At 38.3% G+C, this 18,216-nt stretch overlaps 1 protein-coding gene across 9 annotated transcripts in view; it reads left to right on the top strand.

Annotated features, from left to right (window-relative positions):
• ERC2 (ELKS/RAB6-interacting/CAST family member 2) overlaps positions 1-18,216 on the top strand; it is a 923,200-nt gene that overhangs the window by 372,514 nt on the left and 532,470 nt on the right. For all 9 annotated transcript variants that reach the window (XM_045051699.1, XM_045051677.1, XM_045051694.1 and 6 more), the window contains one exon: positions 9,640-9,807. In XM_045051699.1, the coding sequence (XP_044907634.1) occupies positions 9,640-9,807 (168 nt within the window). The remainder of the gene's footprint in view (positions 1-9,639; positions 9,808-18,216) is intronic.

Here is an 18,216-nt window from a genome sequence, read left to right as displayed (position 1 = left end):
TGAGATCACAAAATTATTGTTTAAATCTTGGTACTAAATTATTAGTGATTTAAGTTCTTTGGGCTTCAGTGATAGTTTAGAAAGTTCATGGCATATCTAAATAGAACCAATATTTTAAAATTTTATGTTAAAATGCATCTTCATGTTTAAATATAATGTGATCACTTGAAGGGAAAATGCAATATGAATGATACATGGTATTTTCTTAGACTTGTTTTTTTGATAATAATAAATGTTTTGAAGATGGGGTTTTTAAATGTTAGGAGTTACTAAGATTGATAGGTTTGCAAATTGGTTTTAAGTATTTTGAATTTATAACTATCATCATGTTGCAAAATAACATTGACTTTGGAATGGCTTACTTCCTTTTGTAGTAATTCAAAAATATTATGACAGCTATAGTTTTATAGTGAGCATAAAAACCAGTGAGGTAAGTTCAATGAGGTAAGGTTAGTGTTGGAAGTTTTATTAACAAAAACTTTAAGTATTAACACATGAGTTACAATTCCCATGTGTTTTCAGAAATTTGCTGGAACTGAACTGAACATTAAATTTTGAACTTTGGACTAGTCACTTAAAACCACCTAATTTTAGTGTAAGAAGTAGCCAAAAACTTAAGTATGAAAACAGGCTTTATAAAGTTGGCTGGATTATTAACCCACATATGATATGAATTCTTCCATGTAGGTGATATGAAGCACTCTTAACTGAGCATTGTTTTCTTCAAGTAGGTGGCATGTAGGTCTTGGGTATAATTTTTTGACAGGTAGGTAAGACAAAATGCATCTTTACAACCTGAAAATCTCAACAGTGTTATTAATAAGCTGGTGATTGTAACTTAACTTTTATAAGCACAGCATGTGGTTATGCAATACTAAATATCCCTGAATTTTATTTTTTGAGTTGAAATTGTATAAGGGAACATACTTATAATTTAAGAGAAAGGTATAGTTTAAAATATGAAGCACTTTATAATACAACCATTATTGTTTCATTTTGTGCTATCTAAATATCTTAAAATACAATCTAGGTTTTTTCCTTGGTCAAATGTATAAGCTTTTGGTTGCTAAAGGAAAGCCAGCCCACAGAAGTGGATCATATAGGCCTCCCCCCACCCCCTTTTTTCCCCCCAGGGAGTATTAATCTACTGACTGCAGTGATCAATAGGAGAATAATACATCATTGACATTAGCTAGTCACCTTGAAGAACTTAAGGGCATAATAGAAATGATCAAGTCTCTTGATACTCATGACTGTGTGGAGAAGAGAGACCTTATAAATAAAACTCAGAAAAAAAAGCCACCCAGAGATCTTTTTAGGAAAGGGTTTTCTCTTGGTTTTCAACTATATAGATGTCATCTCTTTGTAAGTGTTTATTAACTTGGTCTCAGCTGCATCTAAGTAGGAGTTAATCTGTAAATGTACAGTACATGTTTTCTGGAGGAATGTTGACATAAGTACAGGACTGCTCATCTACATGTACGTTAGACTACAAGTCATGTTCTATTGTCTCAGGGTCTTCCAAGTTATATAGTCATTTACCTTTAGATGTTTCCTTGCATCTCAAACTATGTAGAACCTAATCCCAGCCTCTTGATTTCCTGCCCCCCAAATCTGAGACTTCCCAGTCTTTCCCTGCAGATGCAGTAATTGCATTATTTAAAGAGTTGCTCCAGCCAGTAGCCCAGGAGTTATTTTGGATTCTTTCCTTCCTTTCATCCCTCTACATGCAAACCCTCAGTTCTGCCAGCTGCCTCTTGATTGTATCTCAAAATATGTCTCAAGCACAGCCACAGTCTTCCTCTCCATCACATCTCCATCCTTGTTGTGGCAGCTATTATCTCTCTGGTTGATTGGTTGACTAGTGTAGCTCCCTACCCAGCCCCAGACTCTGCTCCTGCCCCCTGATGTTTGTTTATACGACCAATCATCCAATTGTTCCATCCTTGGCCAATAAAAAGACTATTTAATCTGTAGTAATTTCCTTGCTTTCTGATTCAATAAACTATTCTATATTCACTTTGTATGTTCCTTGCCACAGATATAAAATTAATCATTTCTACAATGAAACTGATTTCTTTTAGTGAGATATAGTTTTTAGAGACCACAGTCTAGGCATTTTGGGTGAGTGCTTATTGCTATGGAGGCAGTCACTTTTTCTAAGCCTTTTTAATGGACAAAGCTGGAAAATAAGGTTTTTTTTTTTAATTTTTTTCAACGTTTTTAATTTTATTTTTGGGACAGAGAGAGACAGAGCATGAACGGGGGAGGGGCAGAGAGAGAGGGAGACACAGAATCTGAAACAGGCTCCAGGCTCCGAGCCATCAGCCCAGAGCCTGACGCGGGGCTCGAACTCACAGACCACGAGATTGTGACCTGGCTGAAGTCAGACGCTCAACCGACTGCGCCACCCAGGCGCCCCGAAAATAAGTTTTTAAAAGAGAAAATACCTCATCTGTTCATAACTTATTAGTATCACAAGGCTTTTTTTAAAGACCCAGATTTATTAAAATCCAAAATTATCTTGAAAGAAGTGGAACAGGTATAAAGCACAACTTATTTAAAGATCAGTGAAGACATTTGGTGTTCCAAGATTGCACAGTAAAGCATAGCTATTGGTTAAATAAACCATTTTACTGAATACCAAACTGCCTGCCCAGGTTTGATTTACAATAGCTGATATTTATTAAATCATTAATTTTATTATTTTGTATACATACAAATACACACATAAACATTTTCACCAATAAATACAAATACCCACAAAATAGCCTTTTGTTATTCCAGTTTTTTATAAAGATTTTGCATAAGCTTTTAGATTTTATATTTGTACTACTTTCCACTTACCCTAAAAATTGTGTTTACTAATTATATTGATGTAATAACTTGTTTGCTCTACCTTACCCCCCACTTCACAAAAATGTGGTTCAATAAGCCACAGACCTGATGGTCTTGTTAAAAGGTTGTATCTCTAACATAGAACAGTGCCTGACACAAAATCACTTCTCTATATTTGTTAAATGAATGAATAAGTAATTCTAGTTAGTGTAGATTTTTAAAAAGCTCCTATAGAAAGAAGAAATCTGAAATAAAAATAGCTGTGGAAATCCAAGAGTAGAAGGGCATAACCTGACCAAGCATAGGAGAAGAGATGGACACACCCTCATCTATATTGCTGGTGTTTGATAGTGCGGCTGCTGAAGGACATTTTTTTTTTCTTAAAGGCGGCTTTTGCTATAATTAGGGATTAGTGTGAAAGATTTTTTAAAAAGAAATGATTATTCTGAATTCCTTTTAACAAAAGTGCAAAAAACTATGCCAATAGAATCACCAAGCCAGTTAGGTCATTGACCATTATGTGGTTCTCTTTGGTAAAGATCAATAACCTCTGATGGTTAGAGAAAGGAAGGCTATAGGATTCCTACCCCATGACTTTGCCTTCTGGTAGTATATCACAAGCTTCTCAGAGTGCTCCTTCAAGTTCTATCTCTCTGTCCTTTTGAGGCCAAAAGGGGTTTATACTAGCTAGGTCAATGTGATGATATTTTCTGGGCAGAGCTTAGCCAGCCTTGCTTGCTGTTGGGCCAGAATCCTCCCTGAAGCATTTATATGCAACAGAGATTGAAATCTAAGGGTTGAAACTTTTGGGCTTACTAGATTCATAGTCCTGCACTGTCCAATATAGTGGCTATGAGCTGTATGTGGCTATTGAGCACCTGAAATGTGGCTAGTCCTAATTGAGATATGCTGAAAGGGTAAAATAGATGTTGGATTTTAAAGAAAAAAAAACAATGTATAATACCTCATTAATGTCTTTCATATTGATTACAGTTTAAATAATGTTTTGGATATAGTGGGTCAAATTAGATATATTATTAAAAGTAATTTTATCTGTTTATTTTTCCTTGTTTTTACATGGCTACTAGAAAGTTTAAAGTTACAGATGTGACTTACATCATTTCTCCATTGGACACACCATCTTAAATTTTGTTCCTGGAAGAGTAGGAGTACTTGGGCAGCATTTCTAACCAATCCACACATCTCATACACCACTCACATCTCCAAGGGAAAATCACTCCTCACATCAATTATGTTAATTGACCAAATTTCAGGTGTTCATCAAATATAAAGAATATCTCGGCACTTTTGGTAGCTGACTCTGGCATGTCAGCTTTTAATTAAAGTCTTTCATAGGCTAATTAACTACCCTTGGAGAATTCATTCCCAGTTGGGAAATACACCCCTCCACCCACCCAGCCATAGACCCCTCCACACATACACATCTCGTACAGTGTATGCTGGAATATTTTAAAGTAAATGACAGACAGTGTAACACCCTGGTACATGCTGGAGCACAGAATCTTATTTGCTGAGTCTCTACTTTTCCTAGGGCTGCTGATTAGCAACCTTTATTGCATTCCTACAGTATATAAATCACTGGGTTAGAAATTGTAGAAAGCAGAATAGTAAAATATAATAACAATAGCAAAGATTTATTGAGTATTTCTAGGTGCCAGGCATTGTGCTAAGTGCATTACATGTTATTTAATTTAATCCTCAAATAACTTGATGAAGGAGGTATTGTTATTATCCTCATTTTGCTTCTAACACCTTTGTTGTATTCCTGACATTTGGAAGGCCTGTGGGTAAGTCCATGGCCATTACCGTAAGTTACTTGAACATATATATTTGCAGTGCAGAGATTTTTGCAAAACAGTTGTCCACTTGGGCCACTTGTCTGTACAGATGGAAGTTCAAGCCACTGGGCTTAAGGGGGCTCTTCCTCTTCAATCTTTCTTTCTGCTCCCAAGATCTTGACCTTTGACCTCAGTGTCCACTCCCCAGGGTTCTGCTACTTGCTCCATTTAGCTCTGTCCTTGGCTCTCCATCATTTTTTCCCCTTCTCTGGATTTGGGGTGAAAGAATAGGGGAAAGTAGATTTTGAGGTCCAACACATAGAAGGAGTAGAGGGAAGAATTTTGGTCCTTTTTCTTTTAGGTTTATAGCAATCTCTAAGACCAGTAAACCTTTCTAGTTTTAAGGTGCCCATTCCCTAGCAAAACCAGTTGAAGTTATAATAATTTCAGAGTGGTTCGACACATCATATTGTAAGTCCAACCCATGTTGAGGGTTGAGAATTGGAGCAGCAGAACATGGGGAGTGACCCTGCTTCTCGTGGTCAACTGAGAATACTGATTTATGGGGGGGTTGCCATCTTGTAACTCCACTATCTGGAAAATGTAGCCTTCAAGATCTCTGAGGAAGGGAAAGAGTGTGGGGGTGGCATGGATGGGAACTGACATATGTCACTCCTGTTTACATTTCATGAATAAAACACACAGACCCATATTCCTGCAAGGGCCTGGGAAGGGAGACCTTCCCTGTATTCAGGAAGGACAGGAGAATTGGATTGTGAGTGAGAACTAGTACTTACTACCACAGCAAGCTTGAGGTTATTTTTAGTGTTTGTGTCTTCGGAGGCTGTGTACATTATGCATACTTGCAACTTTGAAACTGTCCCCCATTTGAATGATTGCAAGTTGAATCAAATTCAAATATACCCTTAATCCAAGTCTACTATCAGGAAAAACAAACAAACGAAGTTTTGAATGTGAAATAAAACCGTATTGGGAGTTTTGTGAGTGTTCCAGTTTCATTTTCTTTTAAAGTTTTTCTTTGTGATAGCATGTTTATTCAATTCCTGAAGTGTTGTCAAGTAAGTAGTATTTAATCTGTGAAAATTTTCAAGTGGACCCTTTTTCTCTCTCAAGGGTTTTCTTTCTTTTTTTTTTTATTTTCTCAAGTGTTGCTGTAGTCATTTTAAGATTGAAATGAACCGTTTGATTTTAAAAAATTATTTATGGCACATCAAGTAGCACTTAGTGTTTTGTCACAACATTGAAACTGTTTCTGAAACCTATGTAAAATACAGCAGAAAGGTCGGGAGGCTTATGTATAGAAACATACCTCACCATTGGAACTGGTTATAATTCCTGGGTGCTGACATCAAGATTAATAATATTTAACTCCGATTTTGGCAATTTTTGCCAATTTTATTGCCATGGTCCTTTTCTTTCAAGTTATTAACTGGAACTGAAGTGATAACAAATGTTTCATGCTTTATATTGCCAGATAAAAGGTTAAATTTTCATATGTTACATGCTCTTAACACACACACACACACACACACACACAGAGACAAGTATTCATACAACTGGATCAGAAGGAAATGAGTAATTCTCCTAAAATGAAAAGATTGTCCTAGTTTTAACATTAGGTGACTAGTTCCCATGCGGTTAAGTCATATGTAAAAATTGGAAATTCAACCTCTGGGTCTTTGTGCATTGACTATATCATACAGTTCTAATTTTCTTTTGTTTTTCTGGGAAATGATGGTGCTCTTTGCTTTGCCAAGTTTTATTATTGAGTCAACTGCCAAAGTTTAAGAGAGAGAGTTAAGGCCCTGAAAATTATTTGGTGTTGAGTGAAGAGGCAGAGAAAGGTATTTCATATTCCCAAACATTTTAACTTTTATGTCTCTACCTGATGTTGGAATATAATCTAACCTTCAAGGCTTTTCTGATTCCTTTATAAATGATGTACACTGTTGAGTGAAATCAGAATATTTGTGAAGGGGACCCAGCTTGGAAGTACATAGTCTAATTTTTGATAGACTGTATTCTTTCTTGCCTGATCGTCCCTGTATTTAAACTTCTGTGCATCAGGAGGCCTTTGTGCCTGCTTGTGGTTTTGTACCATCTGGAAGTTAAAATTTGATTTTAGAAATGATGTCATACTTGCTTACTGCAAACTGGGCTAATGTTGGTTGAGAATTGGATACAGTTCAGGTCAAAGTTTTGTTTTAAAAAAAGACTCTTAAACCTTGTTTCTTGATTCCAGGAGACTGCAAAGCTATGAGGATAGACTGGAGTGATTGAAGGTCGTGATTCAAATTCCTTTGAAGCTAAATAAATGCATTTGAGTGTATGGAAAATAAACTTCCCAACAGAAGACCTTAGCTGGCACAGGCTCCCTCCTGCCATGTAGAATTTGGATGTTTGCGAGCAGTGTGCTGACCATGGCCATCCTTGGTCTCTATTTTATTCTTGGAGGAGAGATATTCTTACAGCCAGAGTTTTGTCTCTTCTAGGTTCAGGAAGATGAGGCAGGGCACTGATAGATCACACATGTGAGAGGGCACAGTAAATTTTAAGCATATTATTCATCAGTGCAGAGTCTCCTTTCCTAAACTCTTTCCAGCATCCGTTACTACCTCCCAAATTGTAATTTATTTACGTCAAAGTTTTGAATGTTAGACATTTCCTCTAGTCCAGATACAGACCATCCATGTTTGATAGCTAGAATGTAGGGCTCATAGGACCACAGTTTCTTCTCAAATTCACACTGAATCCTAGTCAGCCTGTGGGAAATCTTTTCAATGGAATGTAACCCCTTATAGCCACTACTGTAATCTGGAGTGCTCAACATGTCCTGCCAATTTCCAAAGAACCTACCAAATGCCATCCTTTATGTATAAAGTAAAAATCACATTTTTTTTCCAGATAGGATGAAAACCCAAAGATAACTATTGATATTATTTTGGGTTGGTAGATGGAGATGACTTTATATTTTATTTTCTTAATTAGAAATGTATTATCAAATTGGTTTCCATACAACACCCAGTGCTCGTCCCAACAGGTGCCCTCCTAAGTACCCATCACCAACCCTCCCCTTTCTTACACCATACACAAAAATAAACTCAAAATGGATAAAGGACCTGAATGTGAAACAGGAAACCATCAAAACCCTAGAGGAGAAAGCAGGAAAAAACCTCTGTGACCTCAGCCTCAGCAATTTCTTACTTGACACATCTCCAAAGGCAAGGGAATTAAGAGATGACTTTAAACAATCTGGGATGTTTAAACAATCTTGAGAATCTGGGATGCTGAAGCTTTAGTGCAACTGGCATGAATTTTCTTTTAGTCAAAGGAAGATCCCTAGGACATGAGTATCCCTCTCACATCCCAGCTGCTAGATTTCCATGGCCCCTACGTAAGAAGAAGCACAACTATCAAATATTTAAGGAATCTGCTGTTTTTGCCCTGTGCAGTCACAGAATGTCCATCCTGTCTCATAATGTGGTCAGGGTCATTCTGCCAACAGGGCTTTATAAGCACTGTTTCACCCCTTCCCTTGTGGAGACCTCCCTGCTTCATCCACCTCCCTGGGATAGAAACTGGAGAAACTCTCTACTCACCAACCTCTCATCACCTTTGACCTTTAGAAACACAGCTTTGGTGCTTCTTTTTTGGAAAGGGGTAAGAAAAGGAGATTCTACTCTGATAACTTTTTAAAATCTCTAATATCATCATTTCTTCCCTGATCTACCTAAGACTGATTCTTGCCTTTAAAATCATAAAATGTCAGATACTTAGGGGGTTCCAACCTCTTTGTTTTATGGATGGGGAAACTGAGGCTGGAGGGCTGGGTGGGGAGGGGGGAGTGAGAGTTATTTGTCCTGATTCTCATAGCTAGATAGAAGCAGAATCCAACCTAAAACCAAAGTGTCCTCTTTCCAGTGTTCCAAGTTGCCTTTTGATTCTCTGTCTTGGTAGTATTTACAAAACTATTTATTTTGGCTTATTATGGTATTCTCACCTCATTTTCCCTTAATTTTTGTGTTTTTTTCATCCAAATTTTACTTGCTGGTAGTATAGTATAAAAAACTACTCAACAAGATTTGTGAACAGATACAGCAGACCCCTACCCCATTTTTCCTTCCCCAAGACAACCTGTTTTCAACTCCTTTTGCCTGGTTATTTTGATATCTCTAAATATCGTGCTTGCATCACTACTTGATTTTTGATGTAACTACTGTCTATCAAATGCCTGGTATGGAGGGTGAGGATTAAATTTTTCCATCACCCCAAAACCTCACATTATCCATGTGAACCTTTTTTGCATATGGTCATTGGAATGTTAAGTTTAAAAATAATGTTTATGTTTCCTTATGTCTATTACTGACATTTGAAAAGCAGGAATTGTAATAATCTAATTTTTGAGCTAAGGTAGAAATAGGTATTTTTTGTATGCCTTTTTTTTTCTTACATATTTGGAAAGCAGTCTTTCATAACACTGGAGAGTGGTCATCTCCACAGCATTTCCTTCCTCCAGTAGCATTTCCTTCCTCTTGGCAGCTTGTATTTTTCTCCTTCAGGAGTGTTTCTCTACATGTTTGTCTTCTTCCAGACGTCTGTGGCATGGCTCATCATGTTCTCCATATTCCTGGAGGATGTTGCAGAGCACAAGCAGTGTTGTGCCTTCCCTGTGCAATGGAATAGTGATGTGCTTTGTTTTCTAGCTAATGGTTTCACAGCAGGGAGACATACTACTATTTCATAATGGCTTATTTTATATAAACCTTATATTAAAAAAAGTGTCACAGTTCAGATACACATATGACAGGACTTTGAGGTGGATACAGGCTGTTAAAATGCATGGCATTGAGGTGCCCATGAGCAATGGTTTGACCATGCTGTGCTGAGAAGATGCACTGCTGCCCTGTTCCCTCCCCGGGCCTAATGGTTACTGATGACCACTGTGTAAAACCACAATCTTCTTTCTTTTTCCTGACTTCAGGTAGATGCACTGAGATTACGCCTGGAAGAGAAAGAGTCTTTTCTCAATAAAAAAACAAAACAGCTGCAGGACCTCACAGAAGAGAAAGGGACACTGGCTGGAGAGATTCGAGACATGAAAGATATGTTAGAAGTGAAGGAAAGAAAAATCAATGTTCTTCAGAAGAAGGTAAGTAGTTGACATAAGCCATTCAGTCTGGGAATTGGTATCATCCATGTTTTGTCATTTCAGAGAAATTTTTGAGTACATGGAAAAGAAGAAATTATTTTTTTTAGAGTTTTAGGTTAGGAAGTATAAACTTTTAACATGCTGGTACTTAACTTACTGGTGGTTGTGTCATGCCATTCTTAGCATGGACTGATGAATTTTCTGTTTGACTGCCTGAAAAATAAATAGAGATGATTCTTTTTATAGTTTCCAGCTTAAATATGGATAATTGTACAAATTTAGATATATGTCTAAAATATTAAAATGTCTGAAAAGTTAATTTTTTCTTTTTCCTTACCAAGAGTTGAACAATGTATTCTGTGGGTCTTGAAGGTATTTTAGATGCATTTTTTATTTATGTAAATTTTAGTAGCTCTTACCGTACTGAACCCATATGGATTTGGTGGGGGGAGTAATGTTTACACCTATTACTTAATTGCAATCTGTCAGAGAACATATAATAAGTTCTGACTACAGTGGGCTAACACAGAAGATGCTTGATCTAGCTAGGGCCCTTCTTTCCTGTTTTACCGTCAGCAGCTCACTTTCTCCATGTAGGGATCCAGATTTGGGGAATGTACCCTGATATTTACAAAAAATTCCCATTTGCTACTATGTACAGTTTGGGGAACATAGGGTCCCCTACCGTCCCCTGGAAAAGAACAGGCAAGAAGAGAAAACGACTACCTGATCTTTTAAGAAAATAAAATATATTGGAAAGGCATAGGGCTGTCAGATTAATAGGCAGCCAGCGTGGAAACTGGGCAGGAACTGACAGTGGGCAGGACAAGCCAGCTGGCTGGGACACTGCTGCAGACAGGCATATTGCCGGACACCCCTACTGCAGCTGCAGCTGCAGACAAATGGACTCTAACTGGCTCCTCCTCCTGGTGTCATTTGCCACTATCATCTCTCACCTTGTTTATATCAACAGCATCCTAGCTGTTTTTCCTGCTTTCACCCTTACCTTTCCTATAGGCTCTTCTTAACACACAAGCTGGAGTAGTTCTTTTAAAACATAAAACAATTTATACCATTCTGATAAAAAAAATCTCCAGTTGCAGCCACCTACATAATTTGTGCAGAATGAAAATTGTTCAAAGAGAATTTCTGAATGAGCATAAAACCAAGTCTGGGGCCCTTCAGAGTGTGGGGACCTGTGCAGTTACACAAGTCACATGCCCATGAAGCCACCCCTATCCCCTGTGGCTTCCATCCTCACTCTCAAGGTATTGGTGATCTGATGGATTATATTATTAATTCATTTCTGTCAGAATCTTTACAGACAAGGCCCAGCCAGGTGTTTTGATCTCCTCTTTGCAGTGCCAACTAATTGACACAGATGTTTAGAAGAGATCTTGGAAGGCATGACCAAGGACCCTTGAATCAATGAGGCCGCTGAGGGCAGATGGGACTAACAGAGAGACAGAGTGGCAGTTCTTAGAGTAGGTACTAAGGATTCAAAAGAAAACTTTTCACTTAAAATTCCCAGGAGTGAATGATGATGAAAGCTAACATTTATAGAACTTATTTTGAACACTGTATGCTGGATATTTTGCTATGCTTGTTATGTGCACTCTTTACTTACTCTTGATCATAATCCTTTGAGGCAGGTAGAGTTATTAACCCAGGAAACTGAAGGACACTGAAGCTTATGGTAGGTAGGCAACCCAGATAGGTGCAAGTTTGTTTTTGTTTGTTTGTTTTGTTTTTTGTTTTTTTTTTTTTTGTCTTTGGAAAAGTAGAATACAATGGTTAGTGCAAATTAAAAGAATTAGCGTATGGACCTCAAGTTTTATGATGATGACACCAGCTGTCAATCAAGGAAGAGCATCACAATTCCTTGTTTTACCAGGAGTTGAGACTAAGTGCTCTTATTCTTGAGGAATAAATGGCACTAATGTTATGAATGAAGATTTTGGGAAGGTACTTTTAATGCATAAGTGACAAAAGACATGTGCTGATGGGCACAGTTTGCGAAATTTTATACTTTGCTCCATAAGCCAGACTCAAAGGTTTGGAACTGGTTTGGAAGTTCTTGAGCAAAGCCAATTGTATGACTTCTTTGGGCAACGTGATCATAATCCCACTTATTTAAACCATGTAGATAATGGATTAGAAGTATTTCATGTGTATTGGGAGAGGTTCTTCAGTTTTACATTTTTTTTTCACTGAGTGTTTACCAACATGTTTGGGGAGGAAATAACACCACTGGCAACATAGTGAAGGGGCAGGAATTCTATATACCCGCAATGTAAAGGACAGATAATCCCCAAAGAAGTAATACATACAATTCAGAAATCTAGTCAAAATGTGGAAATAATACAGAAGCTAATGGGCCAATGAAACATTGTCTTTGGGACTGAAGACTCAGAGTTTTGACCACATTCAGCCTAATTGGCTGTTTAGGGCAGGTCTGGATTGGAACAGCGTAAGCTTTGGATTAGGGTGTGTTGGCATGGAAGAAATAATAAACTTATGTCAATGTCAGACACGTAATATTACTTAATATTTCTTTCTTATAGACTCTTTGGCAACCAGCACTGTGTTTTGATGCCAATAGAAATGGGTATGCTCCTTTCATAGCCATGTTTAACCTGGCGAAGCTAGGCTTGCACCTCGTATCTGTCAGCCTTGCCTTCAGAGGTCTGAGTCTCAGAAATCTCGTGTCCTCCATAAGCCATGTGAACAGGTCACATGTCTGGACAGCAGGCATGGACACGATGCCCTAATCATTTTGTTACTTGAGGAAGGAAGTGAAGTTGACGAAACAGAGAACCTCAGGTGACAGAATATCTCTGAGCAAGCTTTTGTAGGAACACAGCAGTCATCAAGTATAGATTTTGGTTCTACTGCAATTTGCCTCCACTCCATAATTCCCAGATACGGAGTTCTTTTAGTAGGGGGACAAAAATGTGCATGTATGAAAATTGTTCAGTGGAGCATCCCCTTATGGCTGTGATGCTGAAGTCAGAGGAGCAGTATAGTTTTCAAGCTGCAGACTTAACATTCTGTTCTCATACCTGAATTCAGACTTCAACTGATGAAGTGCTACCTGACTATTGAGTTTTTGTAGGAAATGTCATAAAACCTTGATGACATTGTACATTTGGAAAGTGTATAATGTCCAGGATTTTAGGACATGGTAGCATTATTTGACCCAGATCAAATTCAGACTGTTATGTAGCTCACGCAACATGAACCTACTACCCAAGAAATTTTTAAAAAGTCATTAAATTGGACAAAAGTTCTATCTCCATTTTAATTCTAGGGCTCAGTCCCACTTTATAGAGCAGAGGCACTTTATTTATTAGGGGTAGAAAAACAGATGGTGATTTCTCTGGAAGCCAGGTTCACTAGCTACCTACTGGGCTTCATGGATTGCCCTGTGGGTTGGAAAGGGCAGGGAGGTGTGAGTGGAATTGGCTTCTAGGGGTGGCATCTATGGACCTGCCCACTTCAGCAGCTTTATTCTACCAATTTGGAAGTGTGGTGGTGAAAATTCTGAATGATGATAAGTTCAGAGGTAAAGACCCTACAGGACTATGGTTATTAGCATACTGGGTTTCTTCATGAAGTTTATTAAAAATAAAAAATAAAAAACAATTACCTGAGAAGATGATTATAGAACATGGAGATTTCCATGTTGGTGTAAAGTTGATGTAAAGTATGGAGCACTTTTTGACTCAATTGATCTTTTTCCTGGTGTTTAAACATCCAGTTGCACTTTTATATTATTATTGGCAAGCCTCCTGTTTTTTGAACACGTGCAAAATCATATTATTTTTGCATTTACTGAGTGTTTCTTATGTGTCAGTAAGTCACTACTCTAGGTCCTGGAGGCTCAAAGGGATATAACATATTCTCTAGTCCTCAGGAAGCTGATAGTCTGGTTGGGGAGATAGACATGCAGAATCCTAAATGTAAGTACAGTGGAGAGCAACATGGCATATTACCAGAAACAAACTGCTTGATGAATGCAAACAGCAGAAGCTAATTCTGCTACCTTGAGCAAAAGGGAGTTAGTTTATGGCAAGGATATCCAGAGCCCCAATGTCTGGCTAGTAGAACAAGATTAGAAATGATCGAGTCAGGACAGCTGTAGAAGACTAAGAGAAAAGAGTGAGTGCCATGATCTCATAACCAGGAGTGTCTGTTCAGGTGTTTTCTCTGCTGATGGCTGCCCTCTCACCTTCCTCCCTCTTCCTTACATCACACTGTTGGTTGAGATTTAAAGTCCTGGGGCAGAGCTCCAAATTTCACACAGGTGCCTCTCATTGGTAGGATCTAACCAAACCTGCCCTAAAAGGAATCTGGGAAATGTGGTTCCAAGCTTTACACCTGAGATTTCCACTCAGTTCTTGTGTCACTTACACTGGGAAGTCTTTGCTGACATTGCAGGCTGGGAGAGGTTTTATACTTTTAAAGAACCATTTCTTGGCTCAGTTTGAAATTCTGCATCCCTTTAGTGAGTGTTGGCTTCCCTCCCATGGCTAATCTCCTTGAGTGCCCCAACCGTGATCATCAAGATACTTCCAGCTTTTTGCAGAATTCTTGGCAGGTGATGGTCCTCAATCAATATGCATTGGGTGAATAAATTATATCAGCAAATTCTGAATGAATGAGAACTTGGGAGAAGAGAAATCATTTTGAGATCCACTCCTGGCCCAAGAATATTGTTAGCTATTAGGAGTCTTTTGCCCCAGTGAAATGTTAGACTCACTTATTGTTCCCAGGACAGAATGTTCTCTGTAGGCTGCAAGATGGAACCACCCCATGGATAATAAAACGGATGAGGAAATTACTTCTGCTCTACCCACATCTAACACCTCAAGCCTTGGTTCCATTACCCTGACAAGGCAAAAATGGATTAAGGCTTGAGTAAGGGCACTTAACTACTCTTGCTTCATTTTCCTTTTTAATAAAAAGAATATGTGACATTTATCAAGTATACTGTCTTGCTCTGCAAAGAGACTAATGCTTCCTCCTCTAGTTCTCACTTCTAACTTACTGGATTGTTAGAGGCATGGTATTCTATAGAGTGATAAGATGGAATTATTGATCATTCATGGTTATTTTTAATTATGACCATGCAAATGATAATTTTTTATAACAAAAGGATTATTTACTATTCATTGAGCCCTTACTATACACCAGACATTGTGCTAAGGGCTTTGCATCCTTAGGTTATGGGTCCTTATGACAAACCTAATGGCAGATATGTGCTACCACAATCCCTATTTTTAAAAGAGGAGACTGGTTTACACTTGTGTGACTTGAGTAACTTGTCCAGACTCTACCCAGTAGGAAACTGATGGAGCTATTCTTTTTTTTCAACGTTTTATTTTTTTTGGGAGGGGGACAGAGAGAGACAGAGCATGAACGAGGGAGGAGCAGAGAGAGAGGGAGACACAGAGTCGGAAACAGGCTCCAGGCTCTGAGCCATCAGCCCAGAACCTGACGCGGGGCTCAAACTCACGGACCGCGAGATCGTGACCTGGCTGAAGTCGGACGCTTAACCGACTGCGCCACCCAGGCGCCCCTGATGGAGCTATTCTTAAACACCCCACTATTCTTATATTTTTCTGTTTTGTGATCCTGCCTCACTCATGGGGCAAGTGGGATCATTAACTTTAAGAGCTAAACTCTACTATGAGCAAATTACCTGAGGTTGACACAAAAGGATGCCTGTATTTATACATTATCAACCAACAGAGATGAGGTAACTAATGTGATAAAAAATAGGAAACCAATTAAGTTAATAAAATACAACATCAGTTCTGGTTAAAAATGTATGTTAATATGTATGTTAAGCTATATTTACAAAAAAGATTGTGATAATCTTCAGTTTACTTTTGTTTTACTTTTCCCCCATGAGATTCTTTATGTACCATTCTAAGCCACGGGATTGTTTTGCTGTTTCATTTTCAAAGGATTGCACCACGCTTGCTATCATAGTAATTTCACTTTGTTTTGGTAGTTGGCTTACAGAACCAAGATCTCAAAATAAGATTTGAGGCATCTAAGCAACTTGCCTGGATGAGTTCCAATGTATTTGTGATTTGGGAGACTTCTCACCTGGTCCGAGAGGACATGGTCTGGGAAGCTGCTCCACCTTGCTGTGAGATGCTCACTTTAAGGTCTGACCTCGGTGTAGGCAGGCTCACTCTGCATCTGAAGCCAGGAACTGGGCTGGCGTCTAAGGATTGGAGCGGCAACCAGGGTGGCTGTGAATCTGAGGCAGGGTTCTCGACCAGGAGACACTTTACAGCCCTCCCACCCCAGGAACATTTGGCAATGTCTGGGGATAGTTTTTGGTTGTCACAGCAGGGGGATTGCTACAAGCATCTGGTGGGTAGTGTCCAGGGGTGCTGCTAAACATCCTGCAATGCACAGGAGATGCTTCCCACCCTCCAAAGCAAATGATGATCCAGACCAAGCCCTGGTCTATAGGATTCCTCTTCTTCCCATGCATGGCCTATCCGACTTGTCTTGGCTTTCTCTTGAGATAGTATTCCATAAAATGATTTTTACTTTGTATAACGTTGTTCTCTCCATTATCTCTGAATATTGTCTCAGCTGATGTGATTAACATTTTTAGCTACACTTTTTTCTCTAGCATCATTATAAGAAGTTTACAGAGATGAACATCTTGTGTATGTGCATATGATGTTTGAACTATTACTATTATTTTCTCTTTTATATTTTTGATGTGTAAGAATCCATACTTTATAATCCATACTTTATAATCCATACTTTATACACACACACACACACACTCACACACACACACACACACACATCACTCTTGGGGCGCCTGGGTGGCTCAGTTGGTTGGGCCACCCACTTCAGCTCAGGTCATGATCTTGCAGTTTGTGAGTTCAAGCCCCGTGTTGCTCTCTGTGCTGACAACTCAGAGCCTGGAGCCTGCTTCGGATTCTGTGTCTCCCCCTCTCTCTACCCCTCCCCTGCTCATGCTCTGTGTCTCTCTGCCTCTCAATAATAAGTAAACATTAAAAAACTTTTTTTAAGGAGTGTATATATATATATATATATATATATATATATACATATATATATGTATATATATATCACTCTTGAAATATTAAAATTATTTAAAATTATTGAAACTTTTGACTACACTGATCATATCAACTAATTTAGAGGGAGGCACTAGTTAGCTGTAATATAGGGAATATATAATAGAAATAAAGCATCTTAGACTGATGAGTGGATCATCCAAATCCACCATTCACACCAACAGGGATGGATATTCCAGCAGGTATCACCCAGTTTAAATTTCTTTGGCTAAATGCCAGCATTCTAGTCATTTAGAAAAGTGACCTTTAAGGCTTTTTTTTTTTTTGAAAAAAAAATGCACTTGATTTTAGTACCCTTTGGGGCTGAAAATCTAATTTCTGTATTCACATTTAATATATTTTTCATATATTTTATCTAGTTATTTGGGACGTGAAAATATTGATTGTGGACTGAATATAGTTTTAAATAATATGTTGCTTAAATATTTGTAACTAAAATGTACTGTCTAGAGTAGTGTTTGTGACTTGCCAGGTTTTTTTCAAAGAGTGCCTTCGTCAGTCTAAAAAATATAAGAAAATCCCAACCCACTACATCATATAGCAGTTTCTCTCTGTGTATTCTGTTTGTATGGTTATTGGTGTTTGCATGTTGTTCGGCCTAAGCAGAACATCTTTGTTCTGGCATCATTTAATATTTTGTATCTTTATCGTGGCTTGAAATTGATGCCAAAGTTTCTGGTACTAATGAAATCATACAGGACAAATAATCACTAAGCATGTGTAGCTCCTATTCTTGGCTGGAATTATTTGCCCAATGTTAGTGATGACCTAGGCAAAAATCATCTTGGTGATTTTAACCAATTGATCCCATTGCAAGAATGAAGTGATATTTTGAAGGTCACTTTGCATCCCTTGAGTAGAGATGGGGCTTCTTTGGTAATCCTAAGCTTCTTTATGAAGCAGTAAATTCACCAGCCTCCATTTTCATGTGTGTTATTAAGAAATTTGAAGTTGGGGCGCCTGGGTGGCTCAGTCGGTTAAGCGGCCGACGTCAGCTCAGGTCATGATCTCACGGTCCGTGAGTTTGACCCCGCATCGGGCTCTGTGCTGACAACTCAGAGCCTGGAGCCCTTTTCAGATTCTGTGTCTCCCTCTCTCTCTGACCCTCCCCTGCTCATGCTCTGTCTCTCTCTGTCTCAAAAATAAGTAAACGTTAAAAAAAAAATTAAAATAAATAAATAAATAAAAATAAAAAAGAAATTTGAAGTTGCCATTCTCTTAGAGATGATATTCATAAAATGATATCTTGTCAAAAGAACTAAAAAGTTCA

This window comes from Felis catus, chromosome A2, assembly GCF_018350175.1.
Source record: "Felis catus isolate Fca126 chromosome A2, F.catus_Fca126_mat1.0, whole genome shotgun sequence".
NCBI classification, from domain to species: domain Eukaryota; kingdom Metazoa; phylum Chordata; class Mammalia; order Carnivora; family Felidae; genus Felis; species Felis catus.
This window is presented reverse-complemented; position numbering and strand designations above follow the sequence as displayed.